Source organism: Clarias gariepinus, chromosome 24, assembly GCF_024256425.1.
Source record: "Clarias gariepinus isolate MV-2021 ecotype Netherlands chromosome 24, CGAR_prim_01v2, whole genome shotgun sequence".
Classification (NCBI taxonomy): Eukaryota; Metazoa; Chordata; class Actinopteri; order Siluriformes; family Clariidae; genus Clarias; species Clarias gariepinus.
The window spans coordinates 11,027,312-11,054,730 of NC_071123.1; the positions used below are offsets into that span (position 1 = coordinate 11,027,312).

The 27,419-nt window shown below is 38.2% G+C and overlaps 3 protein-coding genes and 4 non-coding genes across 8 annotated transcripts in view; 2 read left to right on the forward strand and 5 right to left on the reverse strand.

Moving 5' to 3' along the window:
• Positions 1-18,772: 18,772 nt before the first annotated feature.
• On the forward strand, positions 18,773-21,934 carry pole3 (polymerase (DNA directed), epsilon 3 (p17 subunit)). The gene is made up of 4 exons (XM_053485785.1): positions 18,773-19,271; positions 20,486-20,571; positions 20,654-20,772; positions 21,050-21,934. Exons 1-4 carry the CDS (start codon positions 19,206-19,208, stop codon positions 21,229-21,231), a joined length of 453 nt encoding a protein of 150 aa, XP_053341760.1. The 5' UTR covers positions 18,773-19,205; the 3' UTR covers positions 21,232-21,934.
• Positions 21,935-22,326: 392 nt separating this feature from the next.
• On the reverse strand, positions 22,327-26,779 carry rpl12 (ribosomal protein L12). 2 transcript variants are annotated; one of them, XM_053485783.1, is made up of 7 exons: positions 26,617-26,779; positions 24,408-24,481; positions 24,027-24,125; positions 23,382-23,463; positions 22,838-22,924; positions 22,470-22,582; positions 22,327-22,393 (listed from the first exon to the last, which is right to left on the reverse strand). In XM_053485783.1, exons 1-7 carry the CDS (start codon positions 26,651-26,653, stop codon positions 22,388-22,390), a joined length of 498 nt encoding a protein of 165 aa, XP_053341758.1. In that variant the 5' UTR covers positions 26,654-26,779; the 3' UTR covers positions 22,327-22,387. The 2 variants fall into 2 exon arrangements, with proteins under 2 accessions (XP_053341758.1, XP_053341759.1); XM_053485784.1 differs by having other exon boundaries at positions 26,506-26,627.
• On the reverse strand, positions 22,669-22,795 carry LOC128512690 (small nucleolar RNA SNORA65). Its single transcript, XR_008356314.1, has one exon. It is a non-coding gene; the product is annotated as a small nucleolar RNA SNORA65 (small nucleolar RNA).
• Positions 23,027-23,153, reverse strand: LOC128512691 (small nucleolar RNA SNORA65). Its single transcript, XR_008356315.1, has one exon. It is a non-coding gene; the product is annotated as a small nucleolar RNA SNORA65 (small nucleolar RNA).
• LOC128512688 (small nucleolar RNA SNORA65) lies at positions 24,210-24,336 on the reverse strand. Its single transcript, XR_008356312.1, has one exon. It is a non-coding gene; the product is annotated as a small nucleolar RNA SNORA65 (small nucleolar RNA).
• LOC128512689 (small nucleolar RNA SNORA65) lies at positions 24,553-24,679 on the reverse strand. The gene has a single exon (XR_008356313.1). It is a non-coding gene; the product is annotated as a small nucleolar RNA SNORA65 (small nucleolar RNA).
• Positions 26,780-26,895: 116 nt separating the features above from the next.
• lrsam1 (leucine rich repeat and sterile alpha motif containing 1) overlaps positions 26,896-27,419 on the forward strand; it is a 31,332-nt gene continuing 30,808 nt past the window's right edge. The window contains exon 1 of the mRNA XM_053485072.1: positions 26,896-27,360. Within this exon, the coding sequence (XP_053341047.1) occupies positions 27,289-27,360 (72 nt within the window). The 5' untranslated portion in view covers positions 26,896-27,288. The remainder of the gene's footprint in view (positions 27,361-27,419) is intronic.

Here is a 27,419-nt window from a genome sequence, read left to right on the forward strand (position 1 = left end):
AATCACTTAATGGCCTAGGACCTAAATACATTACAGATATGCCCATTGAATATAAACCTAACAGACCACTCAGATCGTTAGGATCGAGTCAGTTAGAAATACCAAGGGTTCACACAAAACAAGGGGAGTCCGCCTTTAGCCATTATGCTGCCCGCAGTTGGAACCAGCTTCCAAAAGAGATTAGATGTGCTAAAACATTAGTCACATTTAAATCTAGACTCAAAACTCATCTGTTCAGCTGTGCATTTATTCAATGAGCACTGTGCTACGTCCGAACCGACTGCACTATTTTATGTTTATCTAATATCTTTAACTTTTTTTTTATTTTAAATTATGTTTTTTATTAGTTTTAATTAGTCTTTTATTTTTATTTTTAATTAAATTTTAATTAGTTTAAAGTTTTGTTGCAAACTGTTTTTATTTTTATTTTAAAAGAAATTTAAAAGTTTTTGTTAAAAAGTCTTATTGCTATTATCTTTTATTCCATTTCATGATTTTTTTCCTTTCTTCTATGTAAAGCACTTTGAATTACCACTGTGTATGAAATGTGCAATACAAATAAACTTGCCTTGCCTTGCCAGTATGTTAGAATAAGAACACTGCTGAACATTTGATAAATCATGCACCTATTTGTTCTTATACATTTACATAATTTTTGAACAGTTTTATTTTCCCAAAAATTATATAAGACTTTTTCATAACTTGTATATTTCAGAGTTTTATATTCAATCATGGATACTCAGAGTAAGTTTATCCTTGCCTGTGTAATCCTTGGCTGGAACCTTATTCATCTTGCCTTTATGATATGTATTGCCATTTTGTGAACACTATTGTCAGAATCACTGCATAAATAGAAATAGAAATCTTTCACTAAACCCTTATATAATACCTACCTTAAAGAACGAATTGTTACACTCTAAAACTAAAGATCTAAGGGTAAGACAGACATGAGCGAAAGTCTTTTCAATGCTGTTATTATGTCCTTTTGGTTTCCTGAACATTCTGTGCAATGCCTGCACCACAGAACATGAGACGCTTCATGCTGACTATGTTGGTGACACATAACCACAAATTCTTCCCTCTGTAAAAGTATTCCTAATCAGACATGCACTACAGATGGCAGGTTAAAAACATGGCAACATTTCTATAAGCCGTCCAACGGATCACATGCATCAACTGAACCCACGGGAAAATTCTTTAGCTATAAGGGACATTGTTAGAAAAACAGGCACAAGAATGCTGTTTATGCTACTTTAGTGCATTAAATGTTTTTTTTTTAGGGTGGAAAAGATAAGGTTTAGGTAAACAATAATAAGAATTATACACGTTAGTTATAATTTAGACGAGATATCTCATTAAACGAGAGGCATTCCACAAGTGGTGATAATAGTCAGTAACCGGCTGGGGTATTTAATTACTTGTATCACTCCGCATCACAGGTATTCTAACAATCATTAACACTAACAGTCAGTCGCAGCATGGGTGAAAGTAGGATGGTATGGGTCGTAGTACTGGAAATAGCAGAGAGCACCTCCCACATTGAAAAGCGGTCACAGAAGCACTTTTAGTAAGAAATCACATCTGATAATGTTACGTCATCTTAAACAACAATTTGTCTCCTTCTGTCATCCATGCTGTATTATTTATGGCTAAGGCAGGCTACAAGGCTATCTAGCTTCTAATACTAAATCTGTTAAGGCAGAATCCAAAAATCCCTCTCTTAACCCTGATCAAGGGTACTACTTGGTGTGTGGAACAAGTGATTGTACACCCTAGTGTGCTAGCCGTCCATTTAATGCTGGAACCCTGAAATTAACATAGCCGATAGTCTAAAGAAGAATAAATTCAAGTTCAAGTTTCGTTAATTTGTCATATGCATGTAAAACAGGGCCAACAGTACAATGAAATGCTTAGAACAAGAAGAGCCAGTCAACTTGTATATGTGTATATGTGCATGTGTGTATGTACACTACCGTTTAAAAGTTTGGGGTCACTTTCTAACTCCATGATGGTTACTGATTTTATTTCTTTCTAAATTGTAAAGGAATGCTGAAGGCATCCAAAAAATGCATTAATCTCCTTTAAACAGTTGATCTCCTTAACATTGATATTGAGATGTGTCTGCTACTTCTGCTCTGTAAAGACTTCATAACGCCTCTAATCTGAGATGCTGTTAATTGGTCATTTTTCAGGCTGATAACTCTAAATGAACTTCTCGTCTGCAGCAGAGGTAGGTTTTGGTCTCGCCCTCCTGGGATGGCCTTCATGAGAGCCAGTTTCATTATGGTGCTTGACGGATTTTGCAAATGCACTTGACAATACTGTTCTTGCAAGAACTATTACAGAAAGGCCGACCTCTGTGTCTTAAAATAACAACTAACTGTTGTTTTTGTTGTTATTAAATAATTACCTAATTCCATATGTGTTATTTTATAGTTTTTAAATCATTAGTATCGTTGTAAAATGTGGAAAAAAAATCACTAAACAAAAACAAAGAAATTTGCAAGTGACCCCAAACTTTTGAGCGGTAGTGTATGTATGTATGTACGGTATGTATATGCATAATTAAGTGCATGTGTATGTGTTATTGCACATGAATAAGTTGAAATATAAAGAGAATCTTCACACTTCACAGGACTGTTTACCACCTCCATGTTTTATTCTCCTTTCAGCAATGGTACCAGTAAGAATTTTAAAATACTTTTATCCCTGAAGCCCATAACGACCCACGGTGACAGAGGTGACACAGATGACACAAATCCTTGTGAAAATTTCTGGAAAATTCCTTATTCAGCTTTATCCTTGACTTTGTCTCTAAGTAATATCTAATGAAAATTCTGATTCAACAACCTGTGAATATATGTACCATGACATATGATATGTATATGAATAACAATATGAATTCCATGACACAATTCCCCAAATGGTGGTGTGTCTGGGTAGCACATGTGATGGAACTAGCAAGAAAATCTTGTGTTTTTCGTACTGAAAGTAAGTTTCATCCTATTTAACAATTCTAATGATCTAAATATATAAAATCTTATATTTTATAATGAACCTGTTCTGTCTGCATTTATTGAGCAAATTGATTAGAAAAAAGGTCTGGACTGTTATTGGCTAACTATATTAATTGTTTAGTTAGTTTCAACAGTCATGTTGTTGGCGGTTATAATATCTGATTAAATAAATAAACAAATCATAATCTGTTGATTATAAATGGTGTTTGTGGAACCATTGTATCAAATCAATATTACACTCGATGTCATGCTGTAATGCTCTGTTCCCTCATGCCTGACCACATAACAGCCATGCTGATATCCAGCACAACAGCACTCAACACCCCATAAGCTCAGTAAAATAATTTGTAAAATCTTTTTCAATTTTGAACCCTTCATGTGGTGTACAATATTTTAACTGCTGAACAAACAATTTCTTAGGGAAAGTTATTTAAATGCCACAGCACTGACATACATGCAGCAAAATCGGTAAATTAAAAAAGTCTGTACTATATATGCATATGAATATTGCAGCTTTAAAAAGTCTAATTTCCTGATTAGTTGCCTTTGAGGCAAGTTATAAAGAGGTAACAAATAATTGTGATTTTTGGCTAATGGTAGGCATTTTAGGAAGGAAAAAGTAAGAAAATGTAGAAATAAATCCTTTAGAAAAATGGGATTCTCAGTGCTTTTACTCGAATCCTAACCAAAACAAAAGGTCTTAATGTGTACTTGGCTAAACAATTCACCTAATTTATTTTATTAAAAATTAAGCATTTCTCTCCACAGTTTCTCTTTATACCAAGCTTATTCAGCTCTTTTCTATCCACTCACCACTTACTTCATTAGGGAACTCTGCTTATTCATGAAATTATTCAGATTATTTATTTAGATCATGTAGCACAAACAAATCATACAAACTCAATTCACTCTCTCACTCACTCATTGTCTATACCGCTTTATCCTGTATTTAGGGTCGCGGGGACCTGGAGCCTATCCCAGGAGACTTAGGGCACAAGGCAGGGTACACCCTGGACAGGGTGTCAATTCATCGCAGGGCACACACATACACACACATATTCACACACTACGGGCAATTTGGGAACATCAATTAACCTTACCTATATATATCCTTGGAATGTGGGAGGAAACCGGAGTACCCGGAGGAAACCCACCAAGCACAGGGTGAACATGCAAACTCCATGCACACAGAGATGGGAATCGAGCCTTGCCAGGAATCGAACCCGGACCCTGGAGGTGCAAGGCAACAGTGCTAACCACTACCACTAGGGTGTACAATCACCATGCCACCCACATTCAACAGAAAATTATGGATATGAATTAGAAAAAGTTAAGAAAAAGAAAAAACTATCAGTTTCTAACTATCAGTTTGTACTGGTGATCAGGTTGAGGGTGACAGTGGCATGGAACAACTCCCTGAGATGACAATATAAAAAAAACACCTTGAGTGGGACCAGATTCAACAAGGCACCCGTCCTAATTTGGTGATATCAGATAGTGTGACCCTAAATCAGTCACTGATATATATGTGTGCTATAAGATCTTTTAGAAAAAAAAATTAAATAACATGACAGGAAATGTCCTTGAGGTGATATAAAGTCCAATTTTGCTGACCCACAGATCCGGGTCAAGAGCTTCAGAGCTTTGAATAAAACAGTGAGTTAATTAAGTTAAAGAGCAAAGCTGTAATATTAAATGCATTAGCCAAGCATCACAACATTTGTTAACTCCTTATTAATTGCCTCAAAACAAACTAAGACCAGGTCTTTTTAAACCTGCAATATAAATATGCATATATAGTACATGGCTTTTTTTGTTGTTGTGTTTTTTTACTGATTTTGGTGCATGTACTCTATTCAAATAACTTCAAAAAAGCAGTTTGTTCAGCAGTTAAAATTTTTTACACCACATGAAGGGAACAAACCCGGGGCTGTTACTTGCTAATGGGGTGTTGAGTGCTGTTGTGCTGGATATCAGCATGGCTGTTATGTGGTCATAGGCCCATACTGGTTCAATACAACAACAAAAAATTATAGTAATGTAAATAATCACTCTCTAACAGGTATATGTAGCAGCCAATACCATGAAGTAAAAAAAAAATCAGAATGTAGAACATGATGTGATGGATAACATATCAATCGATCAGCCCAGCTAAATAATTAGGTCGTCATTAAGCATATTATAGTAACTCATATAACCAGTTATCAAAAGTGCTGACCTCCCGTTTTGTCTGCCCCAGGAATCTCATGCTACTTTCAAATGCAATTTAAAGCCTCAGAGAAAGCACAGGTATTAGAGTTCCCAATGATAAATGGTATGGCAGAATTCTTAGCCATCAAAGAGTTAAAGAGTTATAAGATAACCAATGTTTACTCTAGCCTCTATATTTTGGTTCCTTATATTAAGTGTGAAAACATGATTCTAAGTTAACTAACAACACAAAACCATATGTTCTGCATGTGCAATACTCACAAAGTCAAGTTGGTTAGTAAATGTATGCTTAAAGAAAAATCTATTTTAATGTATAGAAATACTAGCACCATTTGTAATATTTATAATTAAACTTACACAGAAAACCATTAACCTTGAAAGCTTCTGGCCTTGCATGAAATGTACATTGACTCTTCACATGAGTTCGTACACTACCGCTCAAAAGGTTGGGATCACTTGCAAATTTCTTTGTTTTTGTTTACTGATTTATTTTCTACATTCTACAACAATCCTGGGGATTTCAAAACTATGAAATAACACATAAGGAATTAAGTAATTATGTAACAACAACAAAAACAATAGTCAGTTGTTATTTTAAGACACTGAGGTCAGACTTTCTGGAATAGTTCAGTATTGTCAAATGCATGGCTCTCATGAAGAACATCTCATTAAAGCAAGATCAAAACTAAGTTCATTTAAAGTTATCAGCCTCAGAAATCACTAATTAACAAACAGCACCTTAGATTTGAGCCGTTATGAAGGCTTTACAGAGCATAAGTAGCAGATACATCTCACCATTAACTGTTCAAAGGAGATTATTCCATATTTTGGACACCTTTAGCATTGCTTTACAACGTAGAAAGAAATCTTGCTGATTGGATAATTGCGAAATTGAGTATATATGTTCATTGAAATTTGGGCACCAACAGTACTGCTCACTTCAAGCTATCAATTTTCACAGTTGTGTGTCATGGAAAGCAAAGGAAGCTTAAATTTATCCTCCATTTTCCGCAATTTAACTGGATGGTTTGGACCTTTTTCCCCCCATAAATCTAACACACTCATTGTCTATAAATACCTCACTGAAAAATTTTCACAGCCAGCCCAACCCATGCAATTTCATGAATTTTCCAATTTAAAATGGCTAAAACAGATGAAGAGACAGGGCTATTATTGGGAATCCCATTTGAATTAGTATCTTTTAAGCATCTTGAAGTCTTTGAGTCTGTCATTACACAACAATTCATGGACGCAGAACTGCAGTTCTTAAAATGTTGAAGTCATGAGATTGCAGACATTCATGATTAGAACCATTTTGCGAAGGCAATGACAATAGGCAACAGGGAAAGCCCATGGAATGGGTCCCTCATGAGTCGCACAGCATGGCATCTGCCACCTAACAGACACCCAACTCTGAAAGCACTTCTTGTCCTATGTAATTCATTCCCCTGCCTTTGTGTCATATCTTTATGTTATTTTATCCTTTGCTACTTCATGTCCAAAAGTCAACACATAATGTAATGCAAGCACCAGAAAAGAAAAAGGTATTTGCTATATCAGCATATTAGTACAACGGTTTTCAGGGGAAGAAGGTTGGATATTGGAGGAAACAGCTGCTATGTTTTATTATACAAGTATTCAAAAGTGTAAATAGCAGTATTTGCCTGAGTTTGTCATCTGTTCCTCCTCAGTGTCCATTTTACACTGTTCAGAGTCACAGTAGATCTGGAGCAGATCCCAGAAACTCAAGAAACAAGGCTGTGTTACACCCTAGATGGGATTCAAGTCTATTATAAAACATTACACATGCACATACAGTATATTTGTACATTCATTTGTTACCATACATATGGGTTTTTTAAACAGTGAGAGGAAATTCCTAAAAATGTGAAACTAAGTGAACCTCTGATAATAACCTGACCGAACCAAGGACCTTATGCTCATGGTCATCAACATACACAAATTCATTCTCAGTTGGCAACATTAGCTAAATAAATACAACATATCATGTTGGAAAGGATTGACATTTTGCAGACTGATAGTAAGTAGTATTTTCTATATGAAGACATCAGCAATGTTTTCATGAACTCTCTCGTATGTCGTAGGCCTTTACATTTTTCATTTCATACAGCGAGATGATCACAAACCATGATCAACTCTGAATGATGGTATGAAATGATACTTAAAGAACTTTGCATGTGTCCAGGGTGCGTGCATTTCTCCCCACCAACACCCTAACAACACCATATTGTTTGCTGATGCTGCTGTACTGCTATGCAACCTGCTCTCAGCAACGGCCCGACCGAGGAGAGGCAGCAATTCAGAACTGATTCTCTTCAATTCACCCTGGACATTTTTTCAAACCCTTGCTTCCTACTGCCTACCTCTGCTGAGGCTTTTGGCTGTCTTCACTTAAATTCATCCGAGATGTTTTACTGTGTGTGTAAAGTATTCTCTGCAGGCACTGTATACTCCCTTTCCTTATTACGGGCCAACTAAAACAAGCATAACCAATGTTTGCCTATATATTTAATAATTTAACGGCAATAATGTGGAAGTGATCTCCAAGAATGAGTTCAGCTGACATAACTGAATCACCCAGGAGTCATAATATGTGTTGTTGGTTTGTTTATGAACTGCTGGGTTGATGAGGGCTGTTGCTATGGAGGTCACACACTGACTGCCTAAACTGGTAACGAAAGAAAGCAAGTAGCCAGACATGGATGAATGATTAAATGCAGACATTTCTTGTCAAAGTTTAAGCAGTTAACCGGTGCAAGGCTTTTACAAGTCAATGCTGTGTTCTTTCAAACATAAATTAATTTAGTTTTTTTTTTTTTTTTTTAAGACAGAAAGCAAGAGCCTGGGAGATCTTAAGCCTCTGAGACCGAAATGTCACTACAGTCAGTATCATTACTGACACCTGGTGTTGCCACAGTAAACATTCCACAATTCACAGAACCATCGGTGTTAAGCACTTATAGCCACGGAACAATCAAATTAAGTTGGTGGAACTCCAAAAGTGGAGTATTTAGAGAAGTAGTTCAGGACTGTCACAGAAGTTCCAAATTAATTCCCCAGCTGGGCATAAAAATAATGGCCAGATGTAGAAACATCTTGAGCAGATATAAATTGCTGTTTAAAAATAAAAGGACCGTATAGTGTAACTAATCTCATATTAGTTATCTAACAAACACCAAAAAACTAGTTTATATGAGGTCAAAATTATGTAATAAAAACTAAACAATTACGTAAAAAATCACTAGTGGCTCATGGATAATCTTTCCTACATGTGACAATGCCGCACATGACAGATTGTTGTTGTTCTTGTTCTTTTGATTTGTAACATATTCACTTTCACACACAGCAAAACAAGCTTTCCAGGAGCAAAACAAGGAAAAAACGTGACCATATACCACTCTTATACATTCCTCAGTGTGAAACTTGTTCATCTTATATTGCTCAGCCATAACATTAAAATCACCGACAGGTGAAGGAAACAAGTGTGTCCACTTGGTGAAGAGTGCTGAGAGCTTCTTATTGTAGCGTTCATATGATTGAAGGGTAATGTGGTTCCACAATTGCAAATAAGTCAGCTTACAACTGGATCTGCCATTAAGCATTAATTTAGCTAATCATTTTGCTGCACAGATGCTCAAACAAGTGATTTGGTTGTTCTCAATGTAATTAATTATTATCTTATTGCATAATCACAAATACATGTATCACATCACATGCATACTTGTTGCCCTGTCCAACACCTTCATCAGAGACACATTGGCTCCACTTGTAGTAGAGGCTAAAGACAGACACACAATACATACTGTAAGAAGAAGTAGTTCGGGTGTTTATACAGTATAAGACAGTGACACAGTTGTTGCTGGACCTCTTTGACATAGAATATTACAGTGATCTTTTAGGCAGCATTCCAATCAATGTTCAAGGCCATAGCTGTGTAGTTCACTGGGTTTGTTCATTAGATGAGAAGGCAAGTTGTTTGACTCAAGCACCATTGCCAGTGCCTTGTAAAACACTCTGTCATCTGCAGCTATTGCCTGGACGACTCATAATAAAAAGCTTGAATAAGACTCATTTAAACTCACAGCATGAAAGTAGCCAAGCCTGACCTGTTCACTGCAGACTCAAAAAAGGGGGGCAGTGGTGGCTCAGGCTGTTGAGACTCAGAGTTGCTGGGGGACTGGGGCTTTGAGCCCTGTCACCGTCGGCTCACCACTGTTGGGTCCTTGGGTAAGATTTTAGACCCTACGACCCAGTCAGTGTTGGTCCCAAGCCAGGGTATAATATGGGAGGATTGCAACAGAATGGACGTCCATAGTAAAACCTGGGCCTAATCTTGTGTATCAAATGATCCTATATGGTTACCTCTATGGTGTGAGGGACAAAGCCCAAGAAAAAAGTGACAGACTTTAAAAGTCAGCATTATTCATGAAATAAACCACAACAGATAGATAGAATTATACAGGATACACAGCGCGGGTCACATATTTGCTACCGCAAAAAATCTACTTTGTCAACCACCAAACACATGGGTCTGCTGTACAAGTGTACAACTATTTTTTGATCCCTGCATAAGGGTAATCAGTGGTGGACCTAAACCATCTAAACTACACTCCACAATATAACAGAGCCAATATATCCTCATTCTCATCTGTCACCATTCTCACTAATAGATCCTTTTTGTGTTTGTGAAAATTAAATCTTTTGTTATAAGAAGTCGTCTTTTGTCCAAGCGTACAGATTTTCCTACCTCAGCACAACTATTATAAACCGCAGAACCATAAAAGGTAGCTTTCAGCAATATGATGCCTTAGCTAATGTTAACATTTTAAATAGATGCTTCAACTTTTCTATCCCTGACTATTATGCGGCCTCTTAAACTCCCCTTAAAAGAGTGGAAAAGTTAATTGCCATGTGACCTAATATATCAAACAAACCTCAAAGCATTTTGATGAGGGGTATTACAACAATGGGAAAAATGAGCGAACAAAACATTATCATGGAAATTCTTTGCCGTTAACTGTAATCAGCTCTGACTTAACTGTATGACAAGGAGGCTATTTTAAAGTGTTGACAGAGTGAGTCTGCCACTCCCTGCACATACTGCGCTTCAGCTGATTACGTGGCTTTGTGAAAATTCCAAATGTAAAGTGTTAACCTCCAAAGTGCAAGGCCACATATGTAATATGGGTTTTCTTTTATTTGTTTTAGTAACATCTGTTTGCCATACCAACACTTGTTCAAACTGCACACAACCGCACACCTCAAATTGACTCTGCAATTGCAGTTGACCTAGTGTAATTTGTAAGCTATTTTCATGTGCACTTTACAGGTGGACACATACTAGTGCAGCATTCAGTCCGAACAGAACCCTGTTTTGACTAAATGGCAAACATTAAATTATTTAGTTTATTCATTTATAATGGCTACTTTATCCTGAACAGTGTTCTGGTGGTTGAACTGTTGGGTTGTGAAGTGGCTACACTGCCTGCTGCATTGCTATACCGCCCCAAGCATTTTATCTGAAGTAAAGAAGCCATGGCTTATTACCAAGACAAATGTATTTCTTTTGTTAAAGCATGGTGTTGGCGGCAGCTAGTGGTGTAGTGGTTTCGCCTTGCACCTTCAGGGTCCAGGTTTGATTCCCGGTCTAGCTCGATTCTCTGTATGCATGAAGTTTGCATGTTCCTCCCATACTTGGTGGGCAGATTAGGGTAACTGGCTTTCCCAAATTGCCCATAGTATGTAAATGAGTGTGTGTATGTGTGTGTGCCCTACCAGGGTGTCCAGGGTGTACCCTGCCTTGTACCCTAAGTCTTCTGGCATAGGCTCCAGGCCCCCCGCAACCCTGAATACAGGATAAAGTGGTATAGATGATGAGTGAGTGAGTAAGCATGGTGGCAGGATTATGTTGTGGGAATGCTTGTTTTGGGGGACGAATATGATCTACAGGTCTACACATTCAAGATCTAAAAAAATTGGACAAGGTCAATTTAAAGAGATGTATTTGGGTGGGTTGCCACACCCCATACTACCCATGCAATGCAGGTCCCAAGCTCGAATAACACGGAAAATCAGGTCAGGACAAGGTCAAAAGTGTCTCAAATTGGTCTAAAGGTTTGACTGGGTCGCAGCTATATTCTGACCTGAACTTGATAGAGACATTTTTTTAAAGACCAGAAAATAGAGGTACAGTACTGAGTTCTAATGACAACATCCACACAAGCTGGCATAGACCCCATGACTTTGTATAAAACTTAACAATCCATGCTGGATCAAATCCATCAGAGTTGTAAGAATTAGTGTACGAATAAACAGCTCTTTTTATAAACAGGCTACGGGCCCTGTAAAGTACACATTTTTTTTTGCTCAGTTCATGGAATGAAAGACAATCTTGTCCAATTTATATTAACCCTCCTGTTACCTTCAAATTTACTAGCATCTTTTATCCTTGGGGTTAATTTGATTTCAGAAATTTCAGAAAATTATCCAGAAAATTATCATAATTAAAATTGTTACCCAAGTTTATGAATAAAGTTCACTAAATATGAAGCAAAAAAAATATTATTTCAATCATTTATTTTGAGACTTTAAACATTGAATGGGGTCAAAATGACCCCAAAGATACTGTAATAGGAGGGTTAAGGTGTATTTCCCATGCCACGAAGAACAATATATCCTTCATCCTCATTCTCATTGCAGCACACACACATTCAGATGGAAAAACATTAACTGATCTCCCAAATGATGACTTCTTTTCATGTTTGTTTAGCCGTGAAATTGCTGGATCCGAATGGAAAATTCACAGTGAACTTGCGTTGAAATGCTACGTGACTACTGCAGCAGGCTTCAGCGATACACAAATAAACCTATTCAGCTATTTGTGTGATATTAACTATGCTGAAAGCCATAAGAACATGCTTTTGGGGCCAAAAAGACATTTCTCAAAGCCTTTGGCCAGTTTCGACATAAGATGTTTCACACGATCTGAGATCGAGATAAACACGCGGCGCAAATGGTTCAAAACTAGACAAAGATCCAAAAATACAACTTAAAGGAAAATGAGCTCAGTGGAAATCTCAGCATTCAGCAGATTTTTCCCACTGTCAATAAGCCTAAGTATTTATTCACTAGAAAACCACAGCTCTTTAAGTGGGCCTTCTTGTTTGAAATAATAGGATTGCACAAATTGAGCTAATTAAAACTTCAGATTTTTTTTCAGTTTACCAAACTGCAATGCATTTTTAGAATTAAACACAATTATTGTGAATGGAATTTTTCATACATTATATCTAAAATTCTATCTAATAAGCATGGCTCTGGCCATAAAGTCAGCACTGGGGAATCAAATTAGCCCAAGGTTTATCAAAATGTGTATACCCTGTTGGACAAACAAAAGTCACATGGATTTAACTAAGCAAAAATATGATATGATATGATATGATATGATATGATATGATATGATATGATATAATATAATGATATGATATTAAATTTTATTTGTATAGCACTTTTAACAATTGACATTGTCACAAAGCAGCTTTACACAATCAAAAGAATTGTGTATAAATCACAATGATAAAACTGTCCCTAATGAGCAAGCCGAGGACGACGGCGACAGTGGCAAGGAAAAACTCCCTAAGCTGGTAATAGGAAGAAACCTTTAGAGGAACAAAATTCAACAGGGAACTTATCCTCATTTGGGTGAAACGGATAGCAGGAATTGATCTGCATCATACTGTGCGAGACTGTTATTTCAGTATAACAAAAAATGTATTTAAGTTAAAAACCAGTTCGCTATTGGAGGCTCAGGTAGACTGTAGGAAGCTCCAGTCCTGAAGTATCGAGCGACTGAAGTCACAAGTCCCTAGAGAACAGCTGTCTGCATTAGCCGAGGACAGGACTGTCTTCGTGGAAAAATGGAACCGTCCCCAGTCACCACACGCATCCCAGGCAGACCACATGAGGAATCCTTGCGGCAAGATCTCCAACCAGGAGCAGGACACCAGGACGAGTCAGACAGCTCCAAGGGGCAGAGGGGGTCTGGATCACTGGCAGCTCAGGAGAGACATAGCTCAACAAAGAGATAGGTAGAGGGTAAGAGAGAGAGGGACAGAGGAGAAGAGAGAAAAGAGGAGAGAGCAGAAGAAAAGGAGAGAGGCAGTTAGGTATGGTCACAGTCAAACAATGTATAATGTGAATGTATATGTAGTGCAGAGTGCAAGCAGGGACTCCGGCACGACTAACTATAAGAGCATAACTAAAAGGAAGAGCCAGAAGGAAACACAGACATGAGGGCTCCCTGAGATGTAAAGCGACCAATCACTTCACCATCAACAAACCTGAGGGATCAATAAGAGTGGGGAAGACAGCATCTAAACATACCAGTTCACCATAATACTCTACGTCCATGAGTCCCCCAGATCTGCTCCTTTACCTAAGGCAAATCTACTCACGAAAATGCTTGATTAAATAAATAGGTTTTTAGCCTAGACTTAAACACTGAGACTGTGTCTGAGTCCCGAACATTATTTATACATTATTTAATACGCGGTACTGATAAGCAGCCTGCATCTTTTGATCGAAGTAGGCGTGGCGGATCGTAAGACACTAGCAGTTCACTCAGATACTGCGGCGCAAGACCATTTAATGCTTTATACGTCAATAGTAGTATTTAGAATTTTCACAGGGAGCCAATGCAGTGTGGATAAGATAGGGGTGATGTGTGCGTATCTTCTGACAAGCAAAGACTCTCGCTGCTGCATTCTGGACTAGCTGAAGCTTGTTTATGCACCTAGTTGAACAACCAGACAGGAAGGCGTTACAATAGTCCAACCTAGAGGTGATAAAAGCATGAACTAGTTTTTCTGCATCGTTTATTGACAATATATTTCTTATCTTGGCAATATTTTTGGGGTGAAAGAATGCTATCCTGGTAATATTATCTACATGAGCTTCAAATGAAAGGCTGGAATCTATAATCACACCGAGGTCTTTTACTGTTGCACTCGATGGAACAGAAAGGCCAAGTTACAGTGTGATCAGAAAGCTTACTTCTAGCTGCTTGTGGTCCTATGTCTAGAACTTCTGTCTTATCAAGATTAATCAGAAGGAAGTTAATTAACATCCAATCTCTTATGTCCTGCACACATTTCTTAACTTTAGTAAGTTGATTCTTTTCGTCTGGTTTTGCTGAGACGTATTACTGTGTGTCATCAGCATAACAATAAAAACTATTACCATGCTAAAAGGCAAATATTTATGCTATGAGATAATATAATATGACAGCTATCATTAGTAATGGTTGATTTATTAGCAATTAAGCAATTAAACTCATCCCAGGGGTTACAGATAGTTAGCAGATGTTGTTTTTCTTACCTGATTTTAAAACAAGTCTATTTTCACTAATTAAATCTTCTCTATTAGTCGATGCTAATCATGATTACAGAACATTTGGTAAGGTTAGCTTAGCCACACAGACAAACAGCACACAGTGATGTTTATAGCTAAACCTGTTTAAAATGGTGCTTGTCATTTTAACTGTGCTGTAAATTTTACCAACTTTTTGTAAAAATTTTTGCTTTGAATATTTATGCATTAGCGTCGTGTTTTAAAACTCATTTGTGTGTCGATTGGGAATTGATTTATTTGTATCCATGCATCACACAGCTACGTCAGAGACATGGACATCTAATACTATCTTCACCTGAATATAATATAAATGGCCACAAATGGGCCACGGATACGGGCATGGAAACAGTCATTTCCACAGTTAATGAGTTTTAATTTACTTTTCAAAACTGGTCGGCTAATGCTAATGCTTTGTTGCTTTGTTGCTAATGCTTTGTTGCATTCCTCTGATGGGGGAGGTAGGGAAAGCCAGAAAGGTGTCAATGAAGAAAGTCAATAAGGTTAAACAATTAAACAGAGTTATTGCGAACACACTGAAACACACTAAACTGTTGGGCTGTTTAAGCTGTTTAATGCAAAAGCCTGCTGTCAATCAAGATGTACAATTAAGCAATATCACACTCAACGTCGTGCTGTTGTAATGAATATCAGCATGGCTGTTATGTCCTAATATGAGTGTGATATTATTCTCAACAGTTCAACAAATGCCATTTATTATCATTATGATATTTTTATTTAACCAGTTATTTTGCTCCACCAGCACAAATCATTTCTTTTAAATGCCGGAACCAGTATTGAGCTGGTGGCTGAACGTTAGTGACTGAGAGTTAATGTAATTAGAGTAACGTGTAAAGCTAGTGCACTATGTAGGGTGTACAATCCCATGTTCTACACACCAAGTAGTGCCCTTAATCAGTAAATAGAGAGGGATTTGGGATTCAGTTCATGGGTTAGTAGCTAGTTATCATTGTGGCTCATGTTAATTCAGAACGACTTAAGCAGTAAGCAGTTACTATGGAGACAAAGTGTTGTTTAAGATGGCATAACATTAGCAGATGTGTTTTCTTATTTAAATGTTTCCGTGACTGGTTGAATATGAATTTGGCAGACAGCTGCTTTTCTCTCTTTCCAGTAAGGCAGATCGTCCCAACCTACTTTGACCCATGCCGGCGATCGAGTGGAATGCCTCTTGTTTAATTAGATTACTCGGTCAGAAACTGTCATATAATCCTGTTTTAAATCCATTTACACATCTGTGTTATGCTGTCTTACACGTTTAGCTTAATAAGTGTCTAAATACTGAGTGATGTCTCACAGGGAAATGTTGGGGAAGGTAGAACACTCACAGTGTCCCTTATTCAGTTGCTATTTCTGGTATTTACAGCAGCTCAGTTAGTTTGTGTAAAAAGCAAGGGGAGGCTTCTTTTGATTTTATCAGCTCTTCTTAGCCGGGCTGACCTTATGGAGGAGGAATACCCTCTAGACACCACACCCACACAGGAGGCAGAGGTGCAGAGTGAGCTGGACAAGATAGAACACTATATATATATATATATATATATATATATATATATATATATATATATATATATATATATGAATAAATTCTCTTATTTAATAAAACACTGAACTTGTGTTTCAAGTAAAAGTATAGTACTATTACTTTAACTACAGCATTACTTTACTTTAGTTAAGAATCATTTGGATGAGTCTGTGTGCATTCCTGCTGATTTGTCAATCAGTAAAACAATAATGCAAAAGAGCAGGTCAGCTCCTCTTCTGCATCCCTCTGATAGACAAGGTGGACAAGCCACAACAAGGTGGAACAGTTATACCAGGTTTTTTTTTATCATATTGCTGTTTAATTAAGCATGCTGAACTTTGGGGCTGTTTAACGCAAAAGTCTGTTGTTAAGCAAGATGTATAATGATAGTTGAATTTTATTTCTAGTGACTTTTATAGAGAATAAATACGCAGTGCTTTAGGACCAAGTGATAAACACATCTGTGTTTAAGGTGTGCAATGTTGCATAAAAAATTGTGATTATAAAGCCAAAGGAATGTTGTGCAAATAACAATATATAGTATATCATGCCCATAAGGCTTGTTAATTTAAGAGCACTTTGTAGTGATATTAATGCACATAATCTAATTGTGTGCTTTGTTTTATGAGAGCTGGATTTTATACTGTATACAAACAATATATAACAGTTTTATTACTGCTGTTTACATGGAACTAGCACTAATACCCGAGAAAAGACTTTTTAGAAATAATTAAATGGTTAAAGCTTAAAATAAGCTGAACAGCTAGTCCTTGTGCAGTAAACAAAGAGTGAATTACAGATGAGAAATCAAAAAAGTAGATCATTGTCCTAAAATGACTCCAGCGCATTAAAATTCACTTATACCACATCAGCGCTGTTATTTCAGCGGTGAAAATATTCAGTTTAGCTTTTCGAATTAATATCAATTGGTGCAGGTGTTTCTTTACTCAGTCTATCATAAAATCTGGCAAATAACTTTTCATAACATTACTTTTCCTCACCCTTTTGATTTAATTCATAGTGCAGGTTAAACTTGAGACAGATATCTAAGTACTGCAATAAAATTTCAATCGATTCCAGCTCCTTTATGTGGTAAAATTCCATGATAAAATGGTTTAATAGATATTTTTATAGCAATTATGTTGGGCGGGTGGCAATCTTGGGCAATCTGTGCCAGGTGGGCATTATAGTGCATAACACTGGCCTCTTAGTTCGTGTATTTTACACACCCTCACCTGGGACTGCTGCAGGTTTAGAAGAGAGAACCTTTGATGAGAAAAAAAATGTCGGGTCCTCCAATGTATAAAAATTAAAGATTTAATTTAAACACTAATTAATTAATTAATTTGAGTTCTGACCAATGTACAAACAAAACCTTTTTTTTCTTTATATATACACAGGGCTCGATTTGAGGGAGGATGCATCCTCCTTGTTGAAAAAAAAAAATTACAAAAACCCTCATTCCCCTTACCATCCCCCTCAGATAAATAATGTTGTGTATATTGCGATATTTGTCATAAAAAAGAAATATTAAAACTCTCTACGTATGATCATTTTTAAACTAATGATGGCGATTAGCCAATTAGAATTCAATATTGTAACGTGCTGCTCACAAGCCCATGCAAGTTTGCATAATTTTTCATGCTGTTCGCATTTTCGCAATGGCCAAGGGAACAGTAAAAGCACAGTTTTTGACATACTGTATTTTAAAAAAGGTACAGGTACTGTACTGAAGGTACAGTATGATATACATAATGCACAAATCTTCTCAGGGTTTTCAGTTTATCAAGTTTTTCAGTTTACAAATCCTCTCAAGAAGGATTCAGTTTAATACAGGAGTTTTCGAAATGATCAACTGCTTCAATGGTTATAAAAGACAAGTTCTCTACCCAATTTGTGTAATTTCATTTTCAATATAAAGAAGAGGCTTTGTTTTTTTATTAGACCTTGTGCCCACATACTTAGGTACAAAAGGGTAAAAAAAAAAAATTAATGCCTTAATAGTAATTGAATGATTTGTGTGTGTGTGTGTGTGTGTGTGTGTAAGAGAGAGAGAGAGAGAGAGAGAAGGGGGACTGGTGGTAGTCATACAAAACTACAATACTATTAAATTTAATTATTTAATTACTAATGTTTATGTAGATTTTTATTTGGATCAAGTGATAGTTTTGAAAATTACATGTTAAAATGCATGTTTTGTTTTGATGGCTCCAAGTTGATTTCATGAAGCTTATATTTTGTTAATATAACTGATCTTACAAATTTGACATATTTTGCAATCATTTTGTAAGGTTAGTTATGGAGAGAGAGAGAGAGAGAGAGAGTTTCTTGGGAGGCCAGGTAGTGAAAATAGCATACAAGCAGGGAGTCAGATCATCATGGCATAATTGCTCTTTCTACCTTGATAGTATCCTTAGATAAATTAAAGGAGGTGTTTACTCCTATATCTGTGCAAAATTCAGGGGTTTGACTTGAACACGGTTAGCTTAGACTGAGACATGAACTTAGCTGATACTAACAACACCCGCCGTCTATTGGCTGATTTCTGTGACGTGAAAAGGTCAAAGGTATAACTCGTGGTTTGGATGTTTAGCGGGCTCCAAAACAAACTTCTGTGCTCGTAGTGTTTGTTGTTTCCCCTCGGTCTAATGTCTGAAAGGTCCTCATTCACTACCAGTAACCTGGTACGAGAGTGACAGTTCGTTCCGATTTGAATACCGACGTAGACGGCGAGAACTCTTTAGCTTCCGGTTTGTTATTTCTCATAGTTACAGCTTACTGTAGTCGGTTGGTAGCTAAAGGCTAACAGTTAGTCGCTGGACTTCCCGGATTAATGTTTAGCTCCACAGGCAGCTGCGTAATAAACCCTCATACACTGCTTACTGCCTAACAAACCTCTTGTATTTAATAGCCGCTAGTTTCTTCTGTAAAACTGAGTTCGGAAGGGAAGTTTCCTCGCTAATTTGGCTAACGCAGGCTAGCTGTGCTAAGTGTGTGCGGTAGTAATGGCGGAGAGACCGGAGGACCTGAACCTGCCCAACGCTGTCATCACCCGCATCATCAAAGAGGCTGTAAGTACAACATTATCGCACACTTCCATACTTTAAACACTTTCTGCAGTACCAGGTGTACTTAATAGTTCCTGTTCAGTTTCTGAGGCCTGGGCCGGCACACAAAGCCGCAGGTGTTGCTCTATTTCATCAGCATGGATTACAGTCAGGCAGTGTCCTAAACAGCTGCACGCTCCCTGCACATGCGCACTAGCTCTACATGATATCTGTGATGGAGTGTTCTCCTGCAAGTGCACTACTTGCACTGTACGGAGGCGTTTAAGATGCAGCCATTAGCATTTTTAGCTTTGCGCTTATTAATTTCCACTCCTGCGTAATAAATGTGGCGGCAAAGTGACTTAGTGGTCAGCACTTTCATGCAACTTTTATGTTCTCCCCATGCTTGATTGGTTTCCTGTGTGCTCCAGTTTCTTCCCACAGTCCAAAGACATGCAGATTAGTTTAATTGGCCCATATGTGATTACCCATAGTGTGTGTGTGTGTGTGTGCCCTTGCAATGGATTGGCACCCTATCCAGGGTGTACCCCATCTCGTGCCCTAAGTCTAGTCCAGGCCCCCCGTGAAAAAGGAGTATAGATGAGAGTGGGTGTGCGTAATAACTTTTTTTCTTTATTTCTTTATTCATCATTAGTAGCCACTTAATACTGCTCACCATTACAGTGGATTCTGAGCGTATACTCAGAACATTGGGCCTTATGGCAGCGGTACACGGAGAAAGGGACAAGCTAATCGCAGACACCATGCATTCTCTTTTACAGACACAGTCTCACACCTAGGTGTCAAATCAGAGTCCACATGTTTTGGGGAGAAAACCAGCAGACACCCAAAGAGCAAACCTGTACATATGAATCTGAGCACAGACTCGAACCTGGAGCTGTGAGGCAGCAACACTACCTTCTGCAACATCATTTCGGTATTATAATTTTAAAGCTGGCAGTATGGTGGCTTACTGTTTAACACTGTGGCCTCGCACCTCCATGGTTGAGGATTCAAAACCCTCAGGTCTGTTTGCATGGGATATTTGGCTTTTCTAAATTGCTCATAGTGTGTGTGTGTGTGTCCAGGATGTATCCTGCCTAGTGACCTGAGCAGTGTCCAGGGATAATGTCCAGCCCACAGCAACATCGTGCCATAAGCGTTTTAGAGAATGCAAAATGTGCGTGAGACTGATTTTATATAACTTCTGATTATATAACTTTTTGTTATTCTTTCAGTTACCAGATGGTGTAAATGTGTCAAAAGAGGCAAGACGAGCCATATCCCAAGCAGCCAGTGTATTTGTTCTGTATGCAACATCATGGTAAGTTGGCAGAAATTCACGTCTGTATCGCATAAAGCACTATCATGGTGACACTCACTGACATTACTGATTTGATTACCAGTGCCAATAGTTTTGCCATGAAAGCCAAAAGGAAGACTCTGAACGCAGGGGATGTGATGTCTGCTATGGAGGAGATGGAGTTTGAGCGGTTCTTGCCTCCACTGCGTGAGGCTCTTGAAGGTAACTTGTATTAAAACTGTCTGTAATGTTGCAAATACACAAGTATGACCAGACATACCTAGTTACATTACTGGTCAAGTAACCTGAATTTCAATGAATACAATTTTTATTTACTTTTATAAAAAACAGCTTTTCTTTTTTTTCTTTTTTAAGCTGATGGTTGTCTTTTGCTTGTCTTGTTGCTTTTTCATGTTAAATAAGCAGTGTAATGTTTAGCGCCCTCTGCTGTCCATGTAGTGAAGTGAACTAGCAAAAGCTTTTAAACTTCTGTCAACAGCCTACAAAAAGGGCCAGAAGGGGAAAAAAGAAGCCTCAGAACAGAAACGCAAGGATAAAGAGAAGAAGAACGGCACAGAGGAAAATGACAAGAGCAGAGAGGAAGAGGAGGATGAAGAAGAGCACATGGAGGATGAGCAGGATGGAGAGAATGAGGGAGAGGAGGAGGATGTGGAGAACTGAGGGGAAAGGTTCAGCAATATTTTCTACAGCCCTGGTTCCTGCCAGAGGAGGGGGGAGAGAGAACAAACAGCCAGCACTTGATGTCTGAAAAAAAAAAAAAAAAACGCACAGGACTAAAAGATACTTCAAGCTGTATCCGGTCTATATAAGTGTCCTAAATGTTTGAAGTTCATGTTGTCTTAGCAGTATACATACTTTTCTATCTTCATCCTCCAAGTTTAGAAATTAAAGAAATCAGTGTAGATGTAGCTTGAACCGATGGGGTGAGTGTATAAATTCTAAAAAGTGTTTTTTTTTTTTTTGTATAATTGATGTCTGCAGGTGAAGTTTTACTGTTGGTGGGGTGTGGAAAAGTCATGTATTTTGGTGCTTTACCTTGGAATAAATTGTACAGAAGCTTTGGCAGTACATTCAAAGATGCAGGGAATGTGGAAAATGCAATGTTTGAAACAGACAAGGATGTTTAATAGTTTCCTCACATCTGGATCAGGACTTTGCTGATATCAGACCTTCGAGAAATGTTTTAATACTTTCTAATCAATTTGTACTTTTGTAGGACATTAGGCTTTTTCCTATTAAACGGGTTTTGTGTAAATGTCTGCTGCATGTTGCAATCTGTGAGCACTTGTGTAAAACTGCACAGCATTAGCCAAAGAGCAGTGTTCAAGTTGTGCTAAACTACAGTAGGTCCTAATTAAAATCTTCAAAGAAATAATTAAATTTGTTAAACCCAAAGCAGCTTAAATTCACACCTTTAGTTCTGATTGGATCTAGCTCATATAGTTGATGGCTGTAATTGTAATCTTACAGGCATGTGTGCTGGTCCCAACAAAAGGGAATTACCCAAGACTAGTTTAAAAAGCTTAAAACAGTAGGATCCTAGTGTAACAGTACTGTAGTCAAATTGTATTAATGGCCTAGTCTAAATAGACAATACACATCTAAATAAAATCCCAAAATAAATCTTGCCTTCAAATCTATGTAAACATGATGCATCATGTAACCTTGTGCACAAAGTGTTGGTACCAACCTTTCAATTTTATCTATTGGTAAAGTATTTTAATGTTTAAAAAGTAAACAAACAAAGAATGAATCTATTTTTCCAAAAACTTTTATTTTTTGAACAGTGTAGCTTTCATTCCTCCATGTCAGCCATTTAATCCTAAAAATAAAAATAGTTGTTAGTACTTGGTGCACCAACTATAATATAAATCATAACAGATACAAACTGCACTTACAGATGGGCACTCCTGTTTGCCGCTGTTGATGTCATCAATGACATCATGGGGCAGGCGGCCATCGATGGTGCAGCCAACAGATTGAGCTGTGCCCAGAATCTCCTTAATGGTTCCTGGAGAAACAGGACAAACTGTTAGCTTAATCTCACCTGTCAGTTCTGAAAGTGTTTCAAATGTCAGTATGAGAAATGATTTGAAAAGATGTTCCAGGTCTTTCGGCACAGAGTTACCCATCCAATAGGGCAGCCCTGCTTCCTAGAGCTGGGGTTTTCTCAGCCTCCACTGGTTTATACCCAGTCACTTATACAGACTAGCATAGTGGCGGGAGGCTGGAGCAGAAGGTCTGTATTATAGAAACTTGTACACACCTGAAAGTTCTCTGGCAATGGAGCGGGGCCTCATGACTCGGGCAATGCCAACGACTTCATCGAAGGTAATGCTACCAGAGTGCTTAACTGCAGGAAACATACAACAGTTAGAGCTAATCCACACTTTGAATACTTTAACCATTTACATTATTAAGACTGCATATTCATCTAGTGTTAACTCAGCAGGCAGTTTGTTCCAGGTCTTTCGGCACAGAGCTGCCCTTCGGTCTGAACAGCCCTGCTTCCTAGAGCTGGGTTTCTCTCAGCCTCCACTGGATTATACCAAGTCACTCACACAGACTAGCATAGTGGCGGGAGGCTGACTCGCATTGACCAGAGATTAAACAATGCTGATTTATTTCCTTCATGCTTATGACTAATGCTTATGAATGATTACAATTCAAATTAGGTATGTATTTTACCAATAAAACAAAAAGTCAATGAAACTTTGATAGTGCTTCATTTGTTTTATAGGTAGGTTTGTTTAAAGTAATGCTGTATTAATATCAACTGATGTTCACTAATTGCAAGCAGACTGACTTACTGTTCTTGACCTTCTTCCTGTCACGAGGAGGCTCCTTTAGGGCCTTGATGATGAGGGCAGAGGCAGAGGGAACCACCTCAATCTAAAGTGACAAGACAAGTCTGTAAGCACTGGAAAACACAGTCAAGCAACAAAGCATTTCAGCATTCGTGCTGATGTGCCAGGTGTCTAATGATTAAGTAAAATAATAGGATTCAGCCATGATTCAATCAACATGCAACGCCCAATAAACCTTAATTCTACCTCCATGGTCGCAAAACAGAAAACTAACTGAATTAGGTTAACTGTTTAAATTGCGGGACAAGGGGTAGAGTCTGTTTTCTGTTATGCAACTCACTGCATGTTAACTTAAAAAGAACAAAAAAAAAAAAAAAAACAATCCCATCATTATCCCTGCCCTTTCCTAACTGGCAAGCTTCACTGGCACTATAGAAATAAACATTTAAATGCTTTACACTTAAAAAGGTCAGTTTGCATCTGGACATATCGGAAATTATGCTGAGTTAATTATAGATTCAATAATTAAAACCAACCTAATATAGGCTGAATCATTTGGTCTGCCATGTATTTACCTGAACCATGAAAACACACAAAAAGATAAATTTTCTTTCAGAGTACATGCTGTTTTAAACAGGGAATGCTTACCGCTGCCTGTCTGTTCTGGATGGTCAGCTTGACAGTGATTCTCAGACCCTTCCAGTCACCGGTAGCCTTGGCAATGTCATCACCCACTTTCTTGGGGGACTGGAAGAAGCATAATAAGCATTGTTACTACTGAATCCTGATCCGTGCTCTCATTTAAAAGCTAAAAATTGACTGGTAGGTTTCCTTTGTTCCAGGTCTTTCGGCACAGAGTTACCCATCACACAGAGCAGCTCTGCTTCCTAGAGCTGGGTTTCTCTCAGCCTCCACTGGAATATACTAAGTCACTTAAACAGACTAGCATAGTGGCGGGAGGCTAATCACAAGACAAACTAGTTCTAGGCATCTAGTCCTAAAATGTAAAAGAATAAAAGTGTCACTTACCAGACCCAGAGGTCCAATTTTGGGGGCCAGAGAGGAAGTGGCACCAACCTCTCCACCCGTGCATCTCATGAACACTGAGGAGTTAAACAAAGTCAGTATTAGATGATTAGATAGATACGCCTCTTAGTACACAGTGACTTATTCAGTCTGTTCCAGGTCTTTCGGCACAGAGTTACCCATCATATAGAGCAGCCCTGCTTCCTAGAGCTGGGTTTCTCTCAGCCTCCACTGGTTTATACCCAGTCACTTCTACAGACTAGCATAGTGGCGGGAGGCTGTTCATTAAACATTCGTACAGATTATACTACACATGTCTCTTCTAAAACAAAAACTCTTAATTCAAAAATTCAGCTACAGGGTTACATTGGTTAAGTGCGGCAAAACCAAGACCTCGCATTTCCTTGACTTCAACTTGTATATATACACCCAACTAAAAACAAAAGCCTTTCTGTTTCTCATTACACTTTAAATCCACATGGTTTAAGCAAAAATACCAAAATTACATGTTGCTCTCTTTGCTGACTTATAGTCCACCTGCACATAGTCTCAGCCTCAAATAACTTTTGTAAACTTCACTGATCTATAAACTTAAGCGAGTCCTAATTTTTGTAGTGGTGGGGGGACAACACTCAAACAACTAAGCTTTGTCATGAGAGTCTCACCAACAAGCACCTTCAACCTATTCATGAGTTGTGTGAAACGGATTATGTAAAGGATTAGTTTAAGTAAACATGTGATTATCTTCCAAGTCGGTCAAAATACTGCTTCCTATAAAAAAAATAAACTTCTGAAGTCATTCTTTACTGTAGACCTAAACCAAACATTCAACTGTGTACCTTGAACAAGATTTGTACTTGCCATAATTTTAGCTGCTATAGGTTACACTGCACTACAGACCATGTCACTTAAAAACAGCACTGAGAGATTTATACAAGCAGAGTTCTTGTATTAGGGTCTTCCCTAATGTGTGTGTGTGTAGTGTCTAGAAACTTGGATGTAGGATGGTGTTTCACTCCAGCCAGCGGTTATGTTTCAGATGAAAATCAACTCTGTACTCTGTGTAGAGTAATTAATTCAATTTGGTATTCACTAAAAAACGATCCTAATAGTTTAACCTGATACTAGAACTGGGCTTGTATAAATACCCAATTGGTAGAGAAATACACAGCTTTTTACTACACTACATACAGCTAGTTAAACTAGTTTTAATGCAAGATTCCTAGCAGGAATATAGTTAACTTGTTTAAAATTTCAGGGAAGCATGACATGACTTGCCTTAAAAAAGGGGGACTAAAAGTGATTACAAAAGGTGAAGACTTCGGAGAGCCAAGGCTACGTTCACCTTGGTTAAATTTTAGTTTTTTTGTGGGGTGGTCAGATCAGATTTAGTCATAATTTCACATTCATAATTACAATCCAGTAGGTAAACTTATGCATCCTTCCCTGATATCGTCTTGACTCGTTTTGGGTCTTGGATTCTACGAGACTAATTGCTTTCTACTCTGTAGTTTTTGAAGCTGAGACATCATATCTAGCCTCTCCTACACGAAAATCCACGCATGCGCCCAGCGTCGCGTCTGTGCTCACGTTATTCAGGTTAAATCCGCTCGTACACGTTCGACCGGTCATTCATTTCAAACTTTTTAGCAAAATGAAGAGCTATCGCTTTGTTTTGAAAAATCATTCAGTCATGTGTGTTCGTTGAGGCCCAAAAAAAGCAATTCGCTATAGCTTTTAGCAGCCATTAAAATTACTGCTCTGAAAGCCATGCGCTAAAAACCCTGTTTGACGTCACAGCCCTACGCATGAACAATGGCAAAAGTCGCATGGACTCCAGCTTTTCCGTTGTTTAGACAGTAAATAAAATAAAAAGAGCAAAAATTGGAGTAATTAAGGCTGATAAATTGCACGTAGTCAAACTTAAGACGAGTTCCAGCCCACGCTAGGTCAGAGCTCCAAGCACGTGCTCTACGCTCACCACCGTCAACGTTATAATCCTTAACTTGTCTCCACGCAAAAGAACAAGTAGTAAGCTTAGCTACATTGTTAACTAAAACAAAAATATATGTAACTTCGACAACATCTAAAATAAACTAACCCATACACGCCGTCAATAGCCCCGGGCCTGGTCACAGATCCGAGGCCTCTCGATGAGAATAAAACACTCCGTCTGTATGTTATCAGGTTTTTTCTTCCTTTTCAAACGTACCGACTTTAATCTCGTTGGGGTCGAATTTAGGAGGCATGTTGTCGCTGAGCTCAGTTCGGCTTGAATTGGTGAAAGTGTCGGATGAACCCGGATTCGGGACGACCGATTACTGTTGCACCTTCACCACCTAAAGAGAAAAGGGAAAGGAACGAGAACCGCGTAGAGCGGGTTAATAAAGGACGACGAAATATCGCGAGACTAACCGTGTGGAACGTTTCAGCTCGAAATACTGCGAGACTCTAAAGTATCGCGAGATTGCATTTACCGTCAGTACTCAGGAGGAATATTATGATTAGTGACGTCAGGGAGTGTGTACACCCTCCGCTTTATTTTCGCTCTCTTCTACATGGCTTAGGGTTAGGGTTAGGTCTAAAGAGATAAACACCGGAAAGCTACTCTATATAAGGGGGATTTTAAAAGTTATTAATTACTTTTTGGCCATATAACAGCTTGCTACCCAGCGGCCTGGTTACCTGTGAGAGGGTTAACATCTAGCTAAGTCTCCACCTAGCTAACTGAGCTCTCGTGGATTTCTGTCTCTCATGGCAGCGCCAGTTAGACACTGAGTCGATTACTTCACGCTTCTGGCATTCTGTAGCTTGACAGAAACACAGCTTCGTATGGAATAAGCAGCTGGACACTGAAGGGAACTGAAGAGTCTCTGGATGCAGGATGCCTCTGTTCTACAGGAAGAAGAAGCCGAGTGAGGAGTCCAAGAAACGCCTGGAGTATCAGTTATGTCTGGTCGGTGTGAGAAGGTGTCTAGTGGGTTTAAGGCTTTGCGTTTGTAGTTTTATGTTTGT

Coding starts and splice junctions, on each gene's coding strand:
- pole3 (XM_053485785.1), top strand. CDS start 19,206: ATGGCGGAGAGACCGGAGGACCTGAACCTGCCCAACGCTGTCATCACC. Junction 19,272..20,485: donor CCCGCATCATCAAAGAGGCT/GTAAGTACAACA, acceptor TTATTCTTTCAG/TTACCAGATGGTGTAAATGT. Junction 20,773..21,049: donor ACTGCGTGAGGCTCTTGAAG/GTAACTTGTATT, acceptor TTCTGTCAACAG/CCTACAAAAAGGGCCAGAAG.
- rpl12 (XM_053485783.1), bottom strand. CDS start 26,653: ATGCCTCCTAAATTCGACCCCAACGAGATTAAAGTCG. Junction 23,464..24,026: donor TCCAGAACAGACAGGCAGCG/GTAAGCATTCCC, acceptor TTGTCACTTTAG/ATTGAGGTGGTTCCCTCTGC. Junction 22,925..23,381: donor CAGGAAGAAGGTCAAGAACA/GTAAGTCAGTCT, acceptor TGTTTCCTGCAG/TTAAGCACTCTGGTAGCATT.